We start from the raw sequence: 19219 nt of genomic DNA, 5'->3' as shown, positions 1-19219 counted from the left end.
CCAAGGACAGTGGGACTGCCGACGTGGCCGAACAATGGCCTAATTAAACACCCTGTATCCAAGCTATAATACGCAGAGGCATCTGCGCGAAGTTCGTGAACTGTTAACTGACTCCATGATAGACATTCGAAAACAGATTGTTGTCTGAAGATGGCTGTCTTCTGAGTTGTTGCACCGCGTATTCCGGTAACGTCAGTAAATTTCCTCCAGATTACATGGCTCAGCACCCCAGAACACTGTAACTTTCATATATGCCGCCGTGAGTACTTGAAATTTCAGATAGTTATTTGATCAAGATATTACAAACCGTTACAGAATCATAATGTTTGTCAGCATGTTAATAAAATTCCTCCGTTATACACTATCCTTATCGAGTTTATCCATCGACCACTTTAACCAGACTCTGCTCTACCATATCTCCCATGTGTTCCCGTTCTCAGTCTGGCCTCATCCTGAACCCATTAGTCCGGCTAAGTCTCTGCCTTGTTCATCCAGTTCCTATTCATTAACATGCTTTCTCGCGCGAGTTACTCGCTACCCTGAGTGAGGTTTTCCGTGCTTTATTCTCAGTTGTGAGGCAAATACCAGAGTATAATTCAGAAGGGCCACGGCCCGCCGTGCCCATTAATGGCAGCCTTCAGCCAAAGCGATCCCAACATTTCTGAGTGGAACTCCCTGACATCCATCCAACGTTCTTTTGCATAAAGGCCGTTGCCAGATGGGATCAACTCCCGCTGGTAGCAAGCAATAGCTCCTAGTTTTAACATGCCAAAGCCTTCCGCCACGACAAAAACCCCGTTAGCGTTAGCACACATCCGGTTATGGTTTATAAGGTACCATTTGCAATTTCAAGCTATGCGTTTCGTACGCAGGAATGGTTTAACCTTGGAAGGGACGACGTCTTGACCTTGCGCTTAGTTAGCTTCGTGGTTGGTTTACGCGGGTTACTCACCGCCCTGGTGGCTGAGGCAGTAAGTACCTCTGAAACATCGGTCAACATCTGTCTATAAGGTGCAACATCCCAGAAGACAACTATCTTTATACTCGTCTTCCTAAGAACCAGACATTTTGTCTGTACTTCTGCTGTGCGCACAAGTGCGTAAGATCTGAAGGACTTTGTCAGTGTTGTCCCGCTTACCTTGATGTGGAGGAAGTTACGGACGTCAAACGATACAGCACTTCCGTGCACCGGTGAGTCGTCATCCACTGAGCCGTCGTAACTAACGTTTGTTCGCACAGCGAACGCCACAGGTTTCGTCTGAAATGCACCAATTACACTCTATACATGAAACGAATATTTTGTGACTATAAAATAAAAAAAAAAATTAACCCATTATATTCTATGGTTGGCTGAGTCATGAAGCATTGAGGGTAGCATTAATACGTGTTAATGTTTCTTGGCTACTGCTGACTAACTTTATCTTGGGTTCAGCAGTCGGCAAAATTAATCGTGCCTTTTCCATTCGCCCAACTCACCAATCACTCCTCCGTAGCAGTTTACCTGAAGGACAGATCTCTGGCGGGTTGTCTTGTCTCACCTACAGTTCCAGGCGCCCGCCCAACTTACCCGCGCCTTCTCCAGTTGGCTGAGTGCCTGCTTTTCCTTCTCGCGTCTCAAGGTTTCTTTCTCCTCGTCCAGCGACAAGTCGGAAGATGGCTGGGAGTAGTTCGAATCTGCCGAGCCCTGGAGCCAATACAATCAATCACATTATGACGACACCTGTTGCAGAAGACGTTACCTGGTTGTGAGGATGGTATTCCAAATTAAACATTTGTTTCATATCAGACGTCAGTTCAATCTGTGTGTACTTTGTTATGACAGTTTTGAGTCACCATACTTTGATGTCCGTCATATTCCAAAAATTTTCACGAGTCAAGTGACTGTTTGATTTTTGTGAAGTATTAGTAGTTATTGCCCTTTTTGAGAGCCTGCAAAACTTTATGACATTTTAACGTGTGATATTAACTTAACTTACAGTCACAAAGTGTGACACATTTTTAGGAACATTTTTATCGCGTTTTGGATATTGTTATCTGAATGAATTATATTTTGTGCAGAACCAGATATTTAATATTATGAAACGTCATTTTGTGTATATTGCTATGCGTACAGGGATATTTTCTACCGTCAAATTTTAATATAATTTTAATGTACTTACCTGGAAAACTAATGATTTACTTTATATACGACTGCATTACATGATGCCCCTCTAATTTTGAAACAGTTTATCAAAGATATCCGTGTTTATAACTGGTTCCTGCTGTCACATGATGTGACATGACGTTAAATCATATTTGAAAATAATTAGAACATTGTTTTCTGGGGCACACGATTCTGTACCTAGATCCTTTTGTGTTTCTGTAAATTTATACTATTTCGCCATTTAAATTTAGAATTTAATTTATATTCTAAAATAATTTATAATATAAATTTAGCTTAATGAATCAATTTTGATATTTCATAAGATAGTGTAGTTGCGTCATATTGTGACTTATTAAATTAAAATTAAATTATTTGGTTATTCCGTCAAATCACAATGTATTTAAATAAGATAATTAAAATAATTAAAATATCATTCTGTGTTCCATATCGAATAATCGATTTACAATTGGAACAGTTACAACATGTTTCGGTTTTATTAAACCATCATCAGGTGTAAAATTATATTAAAGTTAAATTTAAAAAAAATTGTAAAAAAAATTGTAATTGAGTTTTAAATTTAACATAATTTTACACCTGATGATGGTTTAATAAAACCGAAACATGTTGTAACTGTTCCAATTGTAAATCGATTATTCGATATGGAACACAGAATGATATTTTAATTATTTTAATTATCTTATTTAAATACATTGTGATTTGACGGAATAACCAAATAATTTAATTTTAATTTGATATTTCAGTTGATCTTAAAACAAAGTTGGAAAGCGCTTGCATGTATTAGAACTTTCGTGGCTTTCTGAGCTGCTTGTTAGGCTTTTGAATGACATAGGCAACTTTCTCATGAGCTATTCAATTATAATGAATTGTAGTGAAATTAAGAATTCCAATCAATATGTATTTATGTTGTGCGGTTTAAATATTGTAGTTGCGAAGTTCATTATTTGAAAACAGGTCTCTTGCTATATAAGTCGGAAGGAAAGTTATGACTTGACGTGTTTTATGTTTAAAATGAGCATTTTAGGTCTATTGATCCCTGGAATACGTACAACATGAACGATGCATAATACAGTATTACGTAACTACAAAATAACTGCGTCTACTAATTCAATGAAATTCAAAATAAGAACTGAAATAAAATCTACTATTAACATTGATTACTATCTAAACTAATTTGTAGCATGGATTTCTCACATACCTACAGTAATTTGTACGCTAATAACTAATTCCAGTGTTACTAGACAGACACCAATTTGTAGATCATACTTTAACGTATTTCTTGATTTGAAATTGCAATATTGAATTTAGCATTCATATTACCTACTTTCAAGTACAGTACGATAATAGTAATTTTTATCGTGTGTAGTCTATAGATTATATAGGTTTGAATACTCATTCAGAATACTCTATAGTCCGTTATGCTACTATTGAATCATATTTCGTTCACACAGTTTTTATTTACTGTAATAAGTGATTGATTCTTTTAATTTGTGGGGTATTATATTTGTACTACAAACTTTACCTTAATATCATTAAAACGCGTTATCTAAGTCAGCTGGACCTGGGTTTTAATGAGTAATTGACAGCTATTCAGCTGATGAAATTCCGTATCATGGAACTTCAATCTTCTTCACAGTCATGAGAGAAGTATTAAATTAATTAAATGAAAGGGCTGAAACGAGACGGGTGAAAGGAACTTAAAAAACGGAATATGTTTATTATCTCTTGCCATAAAAATCCATCATTGTATTAGAGGATTTTCTTGTATTTCATACGACTATGTTACCGGAATTTCTGTTGAGACCGTCAGATGTCGTTAATGAGATAAAACGTAGATTTGTTACTGTAATTAATGGGAAATCCGTATTAAATGGTAACCACTCGGATTGAATTTGTGTAAAGAGATCACTAAACTTAAGCACAGCGGCATGTGGGTGACATGAAAAGAAGTTTAAATTATTCTTGTGTTGACTCTGCAACTGTGCAAACGAGTTATGAAGTACTATTATAAAAAAATACTCGTGTATTTCAAGCACTACATTATACACGAATGAATGTTACAAAGCACATGCAAGTTCACATTTAAAGCAAATAAAATTGTAGGTACAAACTTTAGAGGAAAAAAAATAAAATAAAATAAAGCTAAGAGCTCCACATCTACGAATACTTCGAAGAAGTAAGAAACATGCCGGCTGTATGAAAGCTGCTGCAAATTGTGTAATTCAGAAGCCGATGCAAAGAAAATGGCTTACCAGTGAAGTGTACTTGGACATAAGTTACAGGTCACACCACTAGAGTGCAGCAGCATGCAAGAGACAGTCAATAACCAGATGTTAATCATATAAAACATGAAAGTCTGCATTATTTTATTCCTGTATAGGCCTCTTCTGGGAACAGATATACAGTGGGAAAATAACACTTCAGTGAGAAACAAAAACGGAGGAATGTATAATGATTAAGAGTTACAATAAGAAACTACAAAATTACACCATGTTAATGCGAGCCAGTGTTGTGTCCTAAGCTGTGATTGTGAAATAGATGTAACTTATTACAAACCAAGATATTTGTTTGTAAAATAATTTCGTTCGTTGATTTCCATTTGTCTCCATCTGATTGCTAAACCAGCATAACCAGTACTTGTAGTGCAAAATGTGCTTTATACCGTCTCGGTTTTAAAATAATTTAGTGCATATTGATCATTGCGTTCCAAGATTGGTATAGGTGACATTTTCATTGACCACTTTACGATAACAGCCTATACTGCTTGCAAAATATTTCACTTAATGCACTTATTTATTAACGTCTGAAAGATGATGTGTACTTCTTTTAATAAATTTTGTTATTAGTGTTCTCTTACTTAGTAATAAAACTGAATAATAATTAAGTATCGTTTTTTTTCCATCGTGCTGATGTGCGAAAATGTTATTGCCCTAAATATTTCAATGTAGGTAGCTCTGGTATGCATTATTATGTATTTTATTTTGCCCTCTTATTTTTATTAGAATTATTATTTTATCTTTGAAGTACCGTGACCTACTGTGGCAATAACAGCACACCCATTTGAAGGATTAGTGAGATATATTTGTATAGGAACTTCAACTGCGTCAAGTATGACACGAAATATTTTATGCAAAGTGTAAATATTTTGTTGTTGTTGTTTGAATAATCCTTTCGTGCTGTTTACGAAATTAAATGACGTTGTAAGTGTTTGAAATTAGAACGGGAATCACTGGTGGTGGGTGTTGCGTGCGATCTGATCGGATTGGAAACAGGCACGCGATTGACTCGATCGATGTTTACTTATTTAATAACGCTGGTTATGATATCGCTTAACTTTCGTTTGTATTGTTAAATCAGCTGTTGCTGCTATTTGAACTGCAAACTGGTTATATAACGCAAACTGTGTGTTCGGAAGATTGCGAATAATGAATAGGTATGTATTTAGGGGGGAGTCATTGTTGCCTGATTTTTGGTGCCTTGTCGAAATTGTTAAGAAATTTGAGAAAAATCTCAAAATCCTCAGTAGGAAAAACTGGTAACTTCACGTAGGTTCGACAACCATTCACATTGTTGGCCTTTGACTAGTATGCGATGTCCACTGCCATCTGGGAACCATTGTCCATAAAGCTTTATAATGTTTCGGTTCAAATTACAGTTAAAGCTAACTAAACTCTAAGCGGAAGAGTAATTTTGAGAAACAAATAGTACGATCAACTGGCCAAGAAATTTCCAGTTCTTACGGAACAGAAACGTGCTTTAACGTGTTCATAAGAGCCTTCCCGCGATCCCTGTCCTGGACAAAAAAAAATCTTTTCACATTCTAATATCCTTTATCCTTAAGACTAATTTTGCAATTAAACGCCAATCAATACCTCGGTCTACCTTTGTGGGTTTAGAATGAAATTATTCATCTTTCCCGTGCTTGCTATATGCCTCGACCATCGTATTTCCCTTGATTTGATCACCCTAATAATATTTGGTGAGATTTGTAAATTATGAAACTTCTAATTGTGCAATTTTGCCCAGTCATCTGTTGTTTCCTCTCTCCTAGGCCCAAAAATTCTCGTCAACGCCATGATCACAGACACTAGCAATCAGGCAAAATTATAATTCTATATATTATGAGCCTTGCGTTTGAACATCAGACGGACAAAAGATTATGATTTGTGCAGTAGTAGTAAGCGTTCCCCGAATTAGTCTGCTCTTAACATGATTAGTAATGCCTAGTTTAAGAAGCCAAGACCGCGTTCAGATTTTTTAAGTTACATGTCGTTTAAGTTGCATGAGTGTTTTTTTCCCAGTCGGACTGCAGTAGACCTGTGGCATTTACGTATCAGTAAACAGCGCATTTATGCCCCACGCCTTAAAGACGCAGAGTACAGTGACGCAACACTTCTTTCCGAATTACTAACCTCGGCACTAGATAAAATTTCAGCTTCTGAAGAGATTAATTAAAACAAAACCTGCAATGTGCTTGCTTCTTATTTTATTGTAATTATTCTGCAAATAGCTAGAAGCCGGAGTTGAGAATCATTGTCGTAGTTCTTATTTAACGCTGTGTTATGAACGATACGAATAATTCAGAGCTGATACCTGAAGATAGTTATGGCGATATGTATATAAGACGAGAATAGGAAGTTCAAAAACAGGTAACACTATTAGTATCGATTAACAGTGTATGCGAAAGATTTTACAAGCGTTATTCATAACAGTAGATGCTTTTTGAACTTAAAGTAATACAATCCAAGGTTGTGGTAAGAAAGTTTATCAATACCTGAGATTTGAGGTTCTTAAGATGACGATTATGAAGATGGCTGTCTTCAGAATAAACCTCTCGAAGGAGGCAGCTAGTTCTATGAAACTTTGCTAAATAGCTACCAGATTACGTGGTACAACGTCGCAGAAGACAGTCATCTTCATAAGTCAGTATCATTCAACAATAAAGAAGTTGTAGAAATTCACATTACATTTAGACAACAAATAACACATCACAACAACAAAAATGCAGGTACGGCGGGGTTATCTTATTAAATTATCAACCAATAAGTAAGGAATACTCTCAGCAGATAATGATTTTAATTTTGCTTTTTTGGGAGTAACCATATCAGATATTGCGGTCTGAATAAGTAGTACTTCCTGTTTCAACGTCAGCGTTGTATAATAAAATATATACAAGACGGGAAATAACATTTGATGTAATAAATTTGACAGGAATGAATTTGAGTCGAAATGGAAATGGTGCTAGAAGTCAGGTTTTGTTGTCGCTGAATTAAGATTGGAGCTGAAAGTACAGCTAAATATTTTTGATGTTTCTCTTTATGTTTAAATCACTAAGTGAGTATACGTAATACTGATGTGACGTGGATAAATCTAAAGCTTTTATAAAGTAGTGGCATGTTTACAATACCCATGATATATTTCTAAGCAATACCCGAATCCTAGTCGCAAGTAATCTTTGCATACGCCAGTATTATCTCATCCTTAACCACGCTAGGAAGAATGCTGTAACATGTACATTATCCCCCTGATAACTGATCTACAGTTTTCTATTCACATATGTATTATCCCTTTGAAGCCCAGTGGTAACCATATGTACCATCTACTGTAATAATCATCAACTCCGCACGTTGTCCGCAGATTATATTTATGGGTTTCGTATTTTCTTTGAGGTGCGGAATGAATTTATAAATATTATCTTGACGAGCTTCGGTTTCAGAGTGTTAAAGATCTTCATTAGCAATCTAGGGGTTCGCTTACTGATTTGCGCTGATTAGTATATTCGTATAGAAGCCTGTTTGCACGGTACGTTATTGTTTCGAGTGTCTGAACACCTTAATGAAGAGAATGGATACTACAAGTGACTCAAAAGTCCCTATGCACCTGTAAGAACAATAAGTGTTGGAATTGGGAGGTGAAATGCCCACGCATGTCATGTGCGCCACCTGCAGTATGTAAATGCACAGAGACTTTTAAATCATCCTGTATAAAAGTAATATTACTAATGACTAATTTGGACGCGATGGTCTAAATTGCGATTGGCAAGGCATTAAGTTGAAATGTGAGGTAGTCGGACCGGCTAGAGATTTTAGTATCAAGTCTAGGTAATGGAAATCAAAATGTTATTAAGATTGGTATCCATGCCGTTGTGTCTCATACTTGAGCTCTGTTTTAAACCGTCGGATACAAATAGTATTTAATATTAGTTTAAAATAGGGATTAAATAATAATACTAATCACAGGTATCTGCACAAAACGGAAGTTACACGCTCCTCTGCTGATAGTACGTCTCATCAGCGTCGAGAAAATTTACCAAATTCTTGCCAGTTGTTAAACTTCTTTGCGGGCCTTGTTTATTTTTTGTTGTCATATAAACCACATTTTTTACGAGCTGCATATTATATAATGTCAAATGACAGTTTCTTCTGCTTATTATAATTTGATAAGACGGGCAGTGAAGTGGCCGTGACCTTGTTTTTAAAGTTCAGTGCAATAACTGATAAAGTTTAACGCAACTGACTCTTTCCGGCTCCTGGCTGAAACTGCATGAACCACCGCCAAGCGCTAAAAGGTTTTTCCGGCACGAATCAGGTATAGATCTCCAAAAAACAATAAAACATACTTTCTTTTTTATAACAGTACTTCGTCAAGAAGAGGATACTTCTCACTAGCAAGTTGGGCTTGGAGATGAAGAAGAAACTAGTGAAGTGTTACGTATGGAGTGTCGCGCTGTATGGAGCAGAGACTTGGACACTCAGGAAGAAGGAACAGAAATACCTGGAGAGTTTCGAAATGTGGTGTTGGAGAAGAATAGAGAAGATCAGGTGGACGGATCGAGTGACCAACGAAGAAGTATTGAGGAGAGTCAACGAGCAAAGAAACATTCTGCAGGCGATTACACGAAGGAAAGCTAACTGGCTGGGACATATTATGAGAAGGAATGATTACTGAGTGATATCATCGAAGGTCAGGTTGAAGGAAAGAGAGGACTAGGAAGAAGATTGATACAGCTAACCGACGATCTTAAACAAGGAAAGAAGATGACGTTCCAGGAATTAAAACGAGAAGCCGAGAATAGGGAAAACTGGAGAGCTCTTTTTGGGCAGAGCAATGGACCTGTCGTAAGACAGAACACTGAATAATAATAATAAAACAGTACTTGCCGGGAACCGGGAGGTCACAGTTGAGTTTCTTTAGCAATGAACAAAAGGGATACGAAAGGAAGCAGTCGATACCTACGCCGTGCTGCCCTAGGACAGAGTGTTGAATTCGAACCCTCCAGAATATGAAACAGGCGTGCAACCGGTGTACCGCGACCCCAGATTATTTTTGTCTGTAAACGTGTGAATATTGATTTCAGTGTTGTAGGCCCAGCAATATCTGAAACGGTTTCAGAATTCCGCTGGCCACATGCGGTGTTTACGGTGGTCGGCGATCATCCGTCTCTACCTGTGGACGCCGTTCTGTCCTGCCAGCAGAACACGGCATTATCACTCGTTTGCCAACTGCAGTCAGAGCTGCTACATTAATATTTGGCGAGGCTGATACTATTTGTAGCATGGCCATCCGAATGACGTCAGAGCTAGACCTGTTTTATGTTACTTCAGAGTAACTAATGAAAGTAATGCATTATAGAGTACGCTGCCACACATTCCAGCCGCTTTTGTGTTACTGGTATCTGAGATCGATACCAGGCCGAACCATGTAAATTCTGTCGTTCATATTAGGGGTAAGTTTGCAAGACTTTATACCCCGATGGAGCAGAGTATAACGGAGTGGTAAGCGGTAACGCTTTAAGGACATAATTCGAGAGGTGTCGGTTACAATCTCGACAATCTCTCAGTCTTCACTAAGGGTTGAGTGGTTTTCTTCAGTCTGTCGGGGCGAAGGCCTTCGGTTAGGCAACGACAGCCTCTTTCCATATCCCAACCATTTATGAGGCGAGTGTTTTCGGTTTAATGATGTGTGTATTGTGAACTTTAATAATTTGTTTTATGTTACGTTGAAATTTTATCGCGTGTTTCATATCCTATTAACCATTACATAACAGTACTCCTATGAAAGCCTTAACGTTAGAGATGTGAACGAAGGGCAGAGTGAATACATGCATATAGGCCTAAACGTCTTGTTCATAATACACCTGGGAAGGCGGATAATCCAAGCACAAGATGTGCTGCATTGGTAGAAGATATTTTGGACAATGCGAACATTTTATTTTGCTTTTATTCCATAGCTGTTGTACTATGAACGCAATTATCGCGTAAATACGAGAGTAATCAAATTCGAGTCAGAGGAAAAGAAAAGGATTAAGGTTATCCGAAGAGCTTGGGACTTTTTAGATAAAATGAAGGCTTAAGTCGGTTGTTGTAGGCAAATATCTCGAAGACGACGTTATTTTCAACTGATTCTTCATCTGAGTCGTAAGAAGTCTGTCCTCCGGGAAATCACAGTGGAAACGTGTTTCATCGATTGTATTCAGTTGGAAACATTTCGTCTAATTTTATCTCTTATGGAATTTGTTCTAAAAGAACATAGGAGGTGATGCCACGTGTATTTGTTTTAAGTACGTTTCATATTTTATTACGTAAATATAAGAGCAGATCCTACAACGACGTTTTAACAGACACTTTCCAGTTTCCATGCAAAGCATGAGATGTCGCGGATGTAAGAATTTCCTGTAGCCTGGATTTCTTAGTTATTTGAGAATATCGACGAGAAAAACTTCTGCAATCTTTCAGTAGTTCCTTGTTTTTCGGAAACGAATTGTGCATGGCTGTGGGCTTATGGGTCCTACTCAAACGGGTTTCTTTAAGTAAACACCAGCATGGAAACGGTTAAAATTAAATAAATTAGCCCTTCAGCTTTCACGGATTAGGCTATTTGCCTACCTGTATCAATTCAGCATTATTTCTGAAACAGTGAATACTTGAAAATTATTTCAGGGAAATCGGTCATCACAAGGCACCGAATTATGCAGGACGGTGCAACACAGTAGTCTGTTTTTGGGTTTAAGTTCTACTTGATTCATTACAAATCAGTATTATAGTCATTCTACACAAGACAATGATGAGCAAATTTTGATTCTTATTCTGCCAGCTTTGCCAACAAATGAAACTCTAAGCCCTGCATTCGTGAACGCAGACGTTTCCGCACTCTTCCGACATTGTGTGCAGATGACGTCAATTCCTGTCTGTATAATTACTTGTCGTGTCAACACATTCGGTCATTGGATGTGTCTAGACTTCCTTCCGAGAAAGACACTGACACCACAAAATCGTTCAGGAAATTGGTGTTGGGGGTGCCAGGTCTCAGTGGAAGAACGCCTTCGCTTTATAATTTCCTAAACTTACAAATAAGCAATCACATCTTGGTGGACATACGAATTTGGGAGGTCATAGACCTAACTACTCTTAATGCAGGGGCCTGAAATTCTGCATTGTAATGTATCTGAAATAAGGTTGTGCTAAAAAGATATACATACATAAAAAACGGAGTATTAACCTAGTTGTCGAACTCCATGTGCCGTGTTTACGAGGGGAGCCTAGTGTGGTCTACACTTAACAGATGACACACCGATGTATTTAACTAAGTGCCAATGCTGACGTATGATGGTTTAGTTTAGAAAAGTCGTCATTCCTCAAACATTGTACAGTAACTGGAGTAGAGTCCTTTTGACAAGCTAATTGTCGATTAGCTGATCAAGAAATTCTCCGCCGTTCATTGAACCCAACAGTTCGTTTTCACAACGGTCCGCCATTTGTTCCTATTCTGAGCCAGATAAATCCATTCCCCACCTTTCCGGTTTATTTCTTCAAGACTCATTTTAATAGCTTATTTCCATTTACGCCTAGGTCTTCCAAGTTGTCTCCTCCCTACAGGTGTTGTTCTATAATTAATTGTGTGAATTTCCCATCTCTCTTATTCGTGCTGCACTTGATGCATTTTCATGGTGTCAGATGAAGCGAAGGATTTAAGAGTTTTTATCCTCACGTAGTGGCGGGGCGACTAGAGACAAAAAAGAGAGTTGCAGTGAAGCATACATCTCCGGGGTGTTGCCGGTTTCTCGACCGGATACAGAGTGTACCTCTACAGCAGATCAGGATACTTGTGTGTCAAAGTGTCGTGTTTCCTGAAGACCCCGCCCGGCGCTGCAGTCGTATTGATCTCTACCTCATGGCGCCCAAGCTATAGCTACATCTCTCTCTCTCTCTCTCCAACGAACTACAAACAGTTTCGCTATATATCCGCCCCCGCACTCCACCCTCCTCACACACCGTCCCGTGTTTTCATTCAACGGCCATTTTAATTCATGGTTTGGCATTTTCCTGAACTTCGTACATTGTGTTCGGTGGTGGTATGCGGAATAGTGTGACGAAATTTTAAACGCAGTTCGTTTCTCGTGAATTAATTAGGAACATGTTCCTTATAACGGGGATATATTCGTGGTGGAAGGGTTGAGTGCAGAGGTTAGGAATTTTATGAATAAATGACGCGAAGTAGCATTACTAAGCATGCGTTAAATTCACAGTGTTTTGTGTTAATTGGTCTCACATTATATAACCTCGCTAATACATCTTCAAATGTTGTGACGTAGTGCCGATAGAGATGTTTTGATTATCATGAAAGTGAACACATAAAGATATATAAGTATTCATTTCCTTTTTAAAATTTTCTACCTCACGTTTTACCTAGAAAGACTGAGTAAAACCAAGATACCTCCTTTGGGATAGCCGGTAAGCTAGCGAAAACTCGAAACAAGTGCTTTCGTAGTTTAGACACAACCCATTTATTATAGGTTATTTAAATTAATCAAATCGAACAAACACAGGCGAAAGCCGTAGTTGATGACATAAAGGCAAGATTGTATGAATTGATGCCCCATTTAAATCATGGCATTGACAGACTATAAACATACAAATTTCATTTGTCTAAAACACCAAAATCGAATCGAATCCATCCAGGGTATTATGAGAAGTTTATCGTTAATGACAATCATTTCTAACAACGTGGGCCTTCCATATGCTTGGTCGGTAATTTGTCCGCCTCAGCAGCGTTACATTCAGTTTTGCTGGCGTGCTATTCGTATTCCATGGGTAAAGTTTTACAACATAAATTAGTAACAGAGTTAAAGTACATCAAACAGAAATATTTATTTTAACCATTGTAGCCTTCATTCACGAGTAAGTTTAATTTAAATCGCCATATAATATTATTTTACAAATAAAATGTACATGAAACTAAAATAAGACCTTATCCATTATAAAGGCCTCCTCGAACACAAAAAATTTTATTATACCAATTACAATATTAAAATCAAACTTTCATTTGAAATATTTTCAGAAAGATAAATACACGTGTTTAACAAAATATGAAGAATATTGCCAATTTTATGGCCGTACACAGCGTAGTGTTAATTGATTTGTAATAATATATTATATGTGTAGCATGAATACGTAGGCGACTGAAGTATTAGACTCCGGAAAAAAAACGCGTATTTCAACCCACCTACATTTTTTCACTCTCCTTAAACTGATATTTGCGTCAACAGAGGTCGCTCACCCCTGCGGTAGACGAGACTGCTAGACTAGACTCGACTAGACTAGACTATTCGTTAAGTTCAGTGTTGTGAGCATCCTGTCTGATTGAGCTATGATTGTTTCTAATTTTAACATTTCTAGGCGGGATTTACCGCTTATAGTTAATTTGGTGAAGAAAAAGATTAATTGTTGATCTGACAGGATCAGTACGTTTGGCAGAGTTCCCAGTGAGAATTCCAATGTTACTTTAACATTTACTACGACAAACATCGGCGCTTCTAGTTTAAACAGTGGACAGATTCTTTATAGAGTCTGGACGCAACGATAAATTTCAAGTCCGACGTTTAACCTAAAATGTTTACGAGGTAAGGACAGGATGCAGACCTCAGTCCGTTTCTTGATGCGTCTGCTAGCCGGCAACTAATCGCTGAAAGAGTAAAATCAGCATTGAGTATTCGTAGTAGAATCGGAGCATTGCTACTTCAGTCGACGAGTAAGGGTCTATTTATATAGGAACGTAAAGATAACGACACGAGCCCTTGCCGATTTTTCAGAAAATATTATTCAACGTTTTTCAATGGAACTGTTCATATTGGCTCCGAGCTCGTCCGTTCCACGAACGAGTCTCGCCCAACTTACGTCTCCAACGATATTTTTCCTAAACAGTTCCATTGAAAAACGTTGAATAATATTTTCTGAAAAATCGGCAAGGGCTCGTGTCGTTATCTTTACGTTCCTATATAAATGAACCCTAAATGTACGATATTTCGGTTGGATGGCGTAACTAATATCAAAAACTAATATTATCTTAATTGTGCCGGGTACTTGCACAGGATTTGAAAATAATGACAGGGACTCCAGTAACAGGTGAAGCAAACACAGAAATTATAGCGTCCCGGTTTTTAAGTCGGGTAGAGGCAAATTTAAATACTGATCTGGGCTCAAATTGTAACCGGTACTTCAGAAAATGAAAAACTCGTCAATAGCTCGTTTAGAGTAAAAAAAAGTAAAGCTGTCCCACTATACGCCATGTAGGCGCTTGGGGGGAGTGGCGGTATAGCTCCTACTCATTCTTGACCTCGGCACTAGATGGGGGTGAGTGGTCAGCATCACGCCCCGGCCGTGCTTTACCCCCGGGAAAGGATCCCGGTACCCATTGGATAGGAGGTTGGGTGGGCCCCAGAGCCGGTCTGGACGCAGAGGCTAGAGGAAAAATCCTCTGCCCCCTTCGAGGATCGAACCCCGGTCGCCCAGTCCGTTTAGAGAACCGAGTAAAATTCCGTTATACCGGTAACAGTCACGTACGTACCAATGAACACGACATCATGTTTTGTTACTAATTTCTGGAGTCACTGAGACAGGAGCCACAACGCAGTGACGCCGTCTGCTTGTCTCTTTGCTGTGTGCGTAAACAAAGCGGCCGATGGAATGGCTGGTTTACGATAACAAGCTCTTGATGACGATCAACTGAACTTTCACCGGCGCGGCTACCAGAATTAAAATTAATATATTTTTGCTTCACAAATTTCATTACGCTTTGTGAATTGCAGAAAATTGCATAATGAGGAGATTTAGCTCGGTCTTACCAACCGAGGTGTTTTTCAGGAACATTGTATTTCAGTTCTTTCTGTAATTAATGAGATGAAATAAATTGGCGATGCTCATTTCCATATTTGTCATCAAATAATTCATCACAGAAGAAGGCTAGGAGGAAAACAATGAGACTAGCAAAATAAATAATTGAGATACATTTTAACAGCAATGTAAAATGAAATTGAAATGTTTTAAAAAGTACAAATATCTTGTTCATGACAACGTTTTAAAAAGGATCGTAAAAGATAAAGGAATAATTGTTTTAAATTTATGTCAACATTATAAGTCGTGAGGTATAAAGTGATTGGTTTGTCACGATCTTGTCCGTTTTGGTATTAGCGATATTTGAGGATTCTGTAATAAGAAAATTAAGCTCATTTAAATTCAAGGTCTTTGTTCCATAATGCAAATCATAGCTAAGTAACGTAATAATAGAAACGTTGTCCACACACACACACACACACACACACACACACACACACACACACACACACACACACACACATATATATATATATATATATATATATATATATATCAATACTTCTGTACAGTACAAGTCAGTGGATGCCGTTTTCTTCATAAAATTGCAATGTACAAAAGTGAAAACTAATTTCACAATTTGAAACAAGATTTAATCCTTTTGTGAATCTCCGCTGAAGACGGTAGCGTTTTTGCACTTTCATTCTCTGCGTCTTAAAAAAAGGAGAAGGAAAAAGAAAGCGTCTTCTTTCGGTTCCATTATCGCCGTACTGTAATTTCGGCGGTGAGCGACGTTGAAATTGCCTGCAGGAACTAAATTCACTGCAGTTCTGCAACATTGGGGGGGGGGGGGGGGGAATCATAGGAAACGTCGAATTCTACGTAAACAAACATATATCTGGCAGAGGGAACTGACGCGGAAATATTGTATTTAGACTTTCGTTTGCTCTGAAGATGACTGTTTTCTAGAATTGTACGCAGTGCAGCCTGGTAGAATTTTTCCGACGTTTCAGTGCGCTTACTTCAATGAGTAAGTTGCCCTGATGATGGAGGCAGCAAGCACATCTGAAACGCCCATAAACTCCTACCAGACTACACGGCGCAACAACCCAGAAGACATCCATCTTCAGACTCACCGCCGTTAAAACCTCAAATTCTACACAAAATTGGGTTTTTTTTTCTCCACTCAACATCATCATGTAACTTCTCATTGGTTGCATACTGGACGCCGGGGTTTGATTCCCTGTACAATCAGAGAATTTTCTCTTTGTCGCCATGTTCTTATCGGTTCTGAGATTCACTCAATCTCCTACTTAAGTTTATATGTATACGTTCCCTTTCTATTTGCCGAAGAACTCCGGGATTTAACACGCAGTGAATGAATGTATGAATTAATAAATAAATTAACGCGCCTTGGGCAGAAATTAGAATACGTTCGTGTAACTCTAGTGCCATGAACAGGAACGAGTTAACAGGGTGTAATAGATACCCGGAGTGAAGCCAGCTCTGTTTCTTTCCTTACCGGGAAAATCAAGTCTAATTTTAGCTAACATGGTAAAAGAGCTGATGCAATTGGTACCGCCTACCATTTCGGAGAAGAGTTAATTTTAGCGTCATAAAATGGTTTGGTATTTGTTGCATCTGTTCTTTATCCGTCTTGTACTCATCTACACAACTGTAACATACTACTCCTTAACAGAAACGTCTTATGGATGAGAGGAATCTTCCCTGTGCCCGACGAATCATGAATTATAATCCCATTGAGTATTTCTGGAGGCGACGTTTACAAAGAACTGAGCTGTTCAGAAATAGTTGCGTTTCAGTCGTGAATAATCGTATGTGCATACGTGGACAGGACCGATGGATGCAAAGAACACACACACACTCACACTGTCGAATTTTCTTTTTTACGAATTTCACTCTTTAAAACCATCACGGTAGAGTGCGCGAAAACGGCACGCTCAGGGAGCGAAGGATTCCATTTCCGGACAGTTAGGAACGCGAACTGATGATGATGATGACAGATTTGCCGTGTAACACTTCATAAAGGCATTTCCGTAGACACTGGTGCCTGAATTCGTGTCTAGGGTCATTTCTCAACAATTTAAAATCGCAGTTTAGATTTGGCCTGTCTCTCACTGTTCCGAATGTAACAACCCCACTTAGGTTTTCAGGTTCTCGCGGTGATAAGTATGAAGATGGCTGTTTTCTTGGTTGTTGCGCTGTGCAGTGTGGTAGAAGTTTACCGACGTTTCAGAGGTGTTTTTTTACTCAGCCGTCAGGATGATGATACGTCGGCATAATTCATACTGCACAGCGCAACATGCAAGAAGACAGTCATCGTCATACTCAAATGTTACTTAGACAAGTTTACATACAGAGTTTTTCCAAAAATAAATAGAAAAACTTTGTTGTTCAAATTTAACAGTAGGACTCGCTATTCATAAGTTTCAAACGTTATTCAGCAAATACTACAATTACCGAACATCGCTTCTTAATGTTTAGTGCTCCTGCTTTGTATTCGGGAGGTCCTGGGTCCAATTCTCGTTTCGGAAAGCGGCTGTGATGATATTTTTCATTGGTTTCCTCAGTCCTTTCAGGCATATACCGGGATAGTACCTTAAATAAGTCCAAGACGGCTTCCTTCCGTATCTTTTACAATCATGTGAAGCTATGCTACTGATAGCGTCATTAAACACGCTACAAATAAATAAAATTTGAGCTATTCTTTCCTATTTTTCCCTGCTTTCTTCTGTCTCGTTTCCTTCTTTTTCTTTCTTATACACTTGTTTCTTATAAATGAACGGGTGCTGTTTCATGTCCTTCTTCGCGTACCAGAAAGGGGAAATATAGGCTGACCCGAAGACATGTAGCGGTAAAAATAATAACCAAACACGTAGCCCGAGTCAGACTAGCTACGGTCTCGTGAATCCAGCAGAAATCCGACGAGCGACGATGTAAGGTAGACTCACTTCACTTCCTCCTGTAAAATAGCTGGAAGATTTGCTGACTCACTGCCGGATACGAAACTAACTTGTGTCTGTTGCTAAGGTAACAGCCACCATGGAGCAGAGTCCTTGTACAAAAGCTAATAGCCATCTTATCTTGTGCCAGATGAATACAGTTGTTTCCTCCTGTCTGTCGAAAAGATTACTATAGATTGGCATTTGGTGCTGCTGGTCTGCCCTAAAATTGTGAGGCATTTAGTTATTATCGATACAGTAGTCAAACTTTATCGATTTTTTTTGAAAAATTCTCGCGGAGAATACACTAGTAAATTACATACAGAAATGTTATGCACTGTTACTCATAGGCCGGAGCAGTTAAATTACAGTAGTCAGATCAGAGGATTACAGACTGTTTGTGGGACATTAAATTTATAAACGAATGTTTCCAATGTGAAGTTACGCGAAGAGGGGTGTAGGGAAAGTTTGGATTAAGGCGAATGGTGGCGTTTATGCCCGGACATCTTTACCTCCATGGAATGAGAGTACACTCCCCATTTTATAGAAGGCTAGGTGAGCCCCACAGCCGGTCTGGACGTGGTGACGATAAGAGAAACCCGTGCCCCTTCCGGAAGTCGAACCCCGGTCACACACCTCATAATCAGCGACTAAGACTGAGGAATCCATTCACTGTTCTCAAACCCAGCTGAATAATTAAAGACACATTTATGAAGACCAGTAATTAACGAACCGGTTGTCAGAAGACTATTTATTCGTATAATTTCCAACAAAATAATTAACGTTGGAAGTGGCGTGTGTTATTGAGTGAGATCTCGTTCGTACTTTGGAAAGGGTTCTGTGTCGGATATCGGAGACTGGTTGCAGCTACGAATGTGTCTTGATTCCGTTTGAGTGAATCCACTGTGTTCTTGGCTGCATTTTCTTTAATCTTTTCTTTTCCTTTGTTCCTGAATGTATGGTATCTTCCGAAACAACTGGATTTG

General features: G+C 38.5%; 2 protein-coding genes across 15 annotated transcripts in view; one reads left to right on the top strand and one right to left on the bottom strand.

Moving 5' to 3' along the window:
- LOC110837360 (BTB/POZ-zinc finger protein abrupt) overlaps window positions 1-19219 on the top strand; it is a 273544-nt gene that overhangs the window by 27623 nt on the left and 226702 nt on the right. The window lies entirely within an intron of this gene.
- The window catches only part of Ca-beta (Calcium channel protein beta subunit), a 212447-nt gene that overhangs the window by 25052 nt on the left and 168176 nt on the right, over window positions 1-19219 (bottom strand). For 10 of the 11 annotated variants that reach the window (XR_002545659.2, XR_002545660.2, XM_022079374.2 and 7 more), the window contains 2 exons: window positions 1568-1684; window positions 1139-1258 (listed from right to left, as the gene is read on the bottom strand). Coding sequence is in view for 9 of the 11 variants with exons in the window: in XM_022079374.2 (XP_021935066.2) it covers window positions 1139-1258; window positions 1568-1684 (237 nt within the window). In the remaining 2 variants the exon portion in view is untranslated. Of the gene's footprint in view, window positions 1-1138; window positions 1259-1567; window positions 1685-4413; window positions 4450-19219 lie in introns of those variants that run through there. The other variant, XM_022079377.2, reaches the window with a different exon arrangement.

Source organism: Zootermopsis nevadensis, unplaced genomic scaffold (genome assembly GCF_977971745.1).
Source record: "Zootermopsis nevadensis isolate Lab colony 2312 unplaced genomic scaffold, Znev_1.0 Znev_ptg000021l, whole genome shotgun sequence".
In the NCBI taxonomy this organism is placed as follows: Eukaryota; Metazoa; Arthropoda; class Insecta; order Blattodea; family Termopsidae; genus Zootermopsis; species Zootermopsis nevadensis.
The sequence above is the reverse complement of the archived record's forward strand: the minus strand, read 5'-3'. Positions and strand labels throughout refer to the sequence as shown.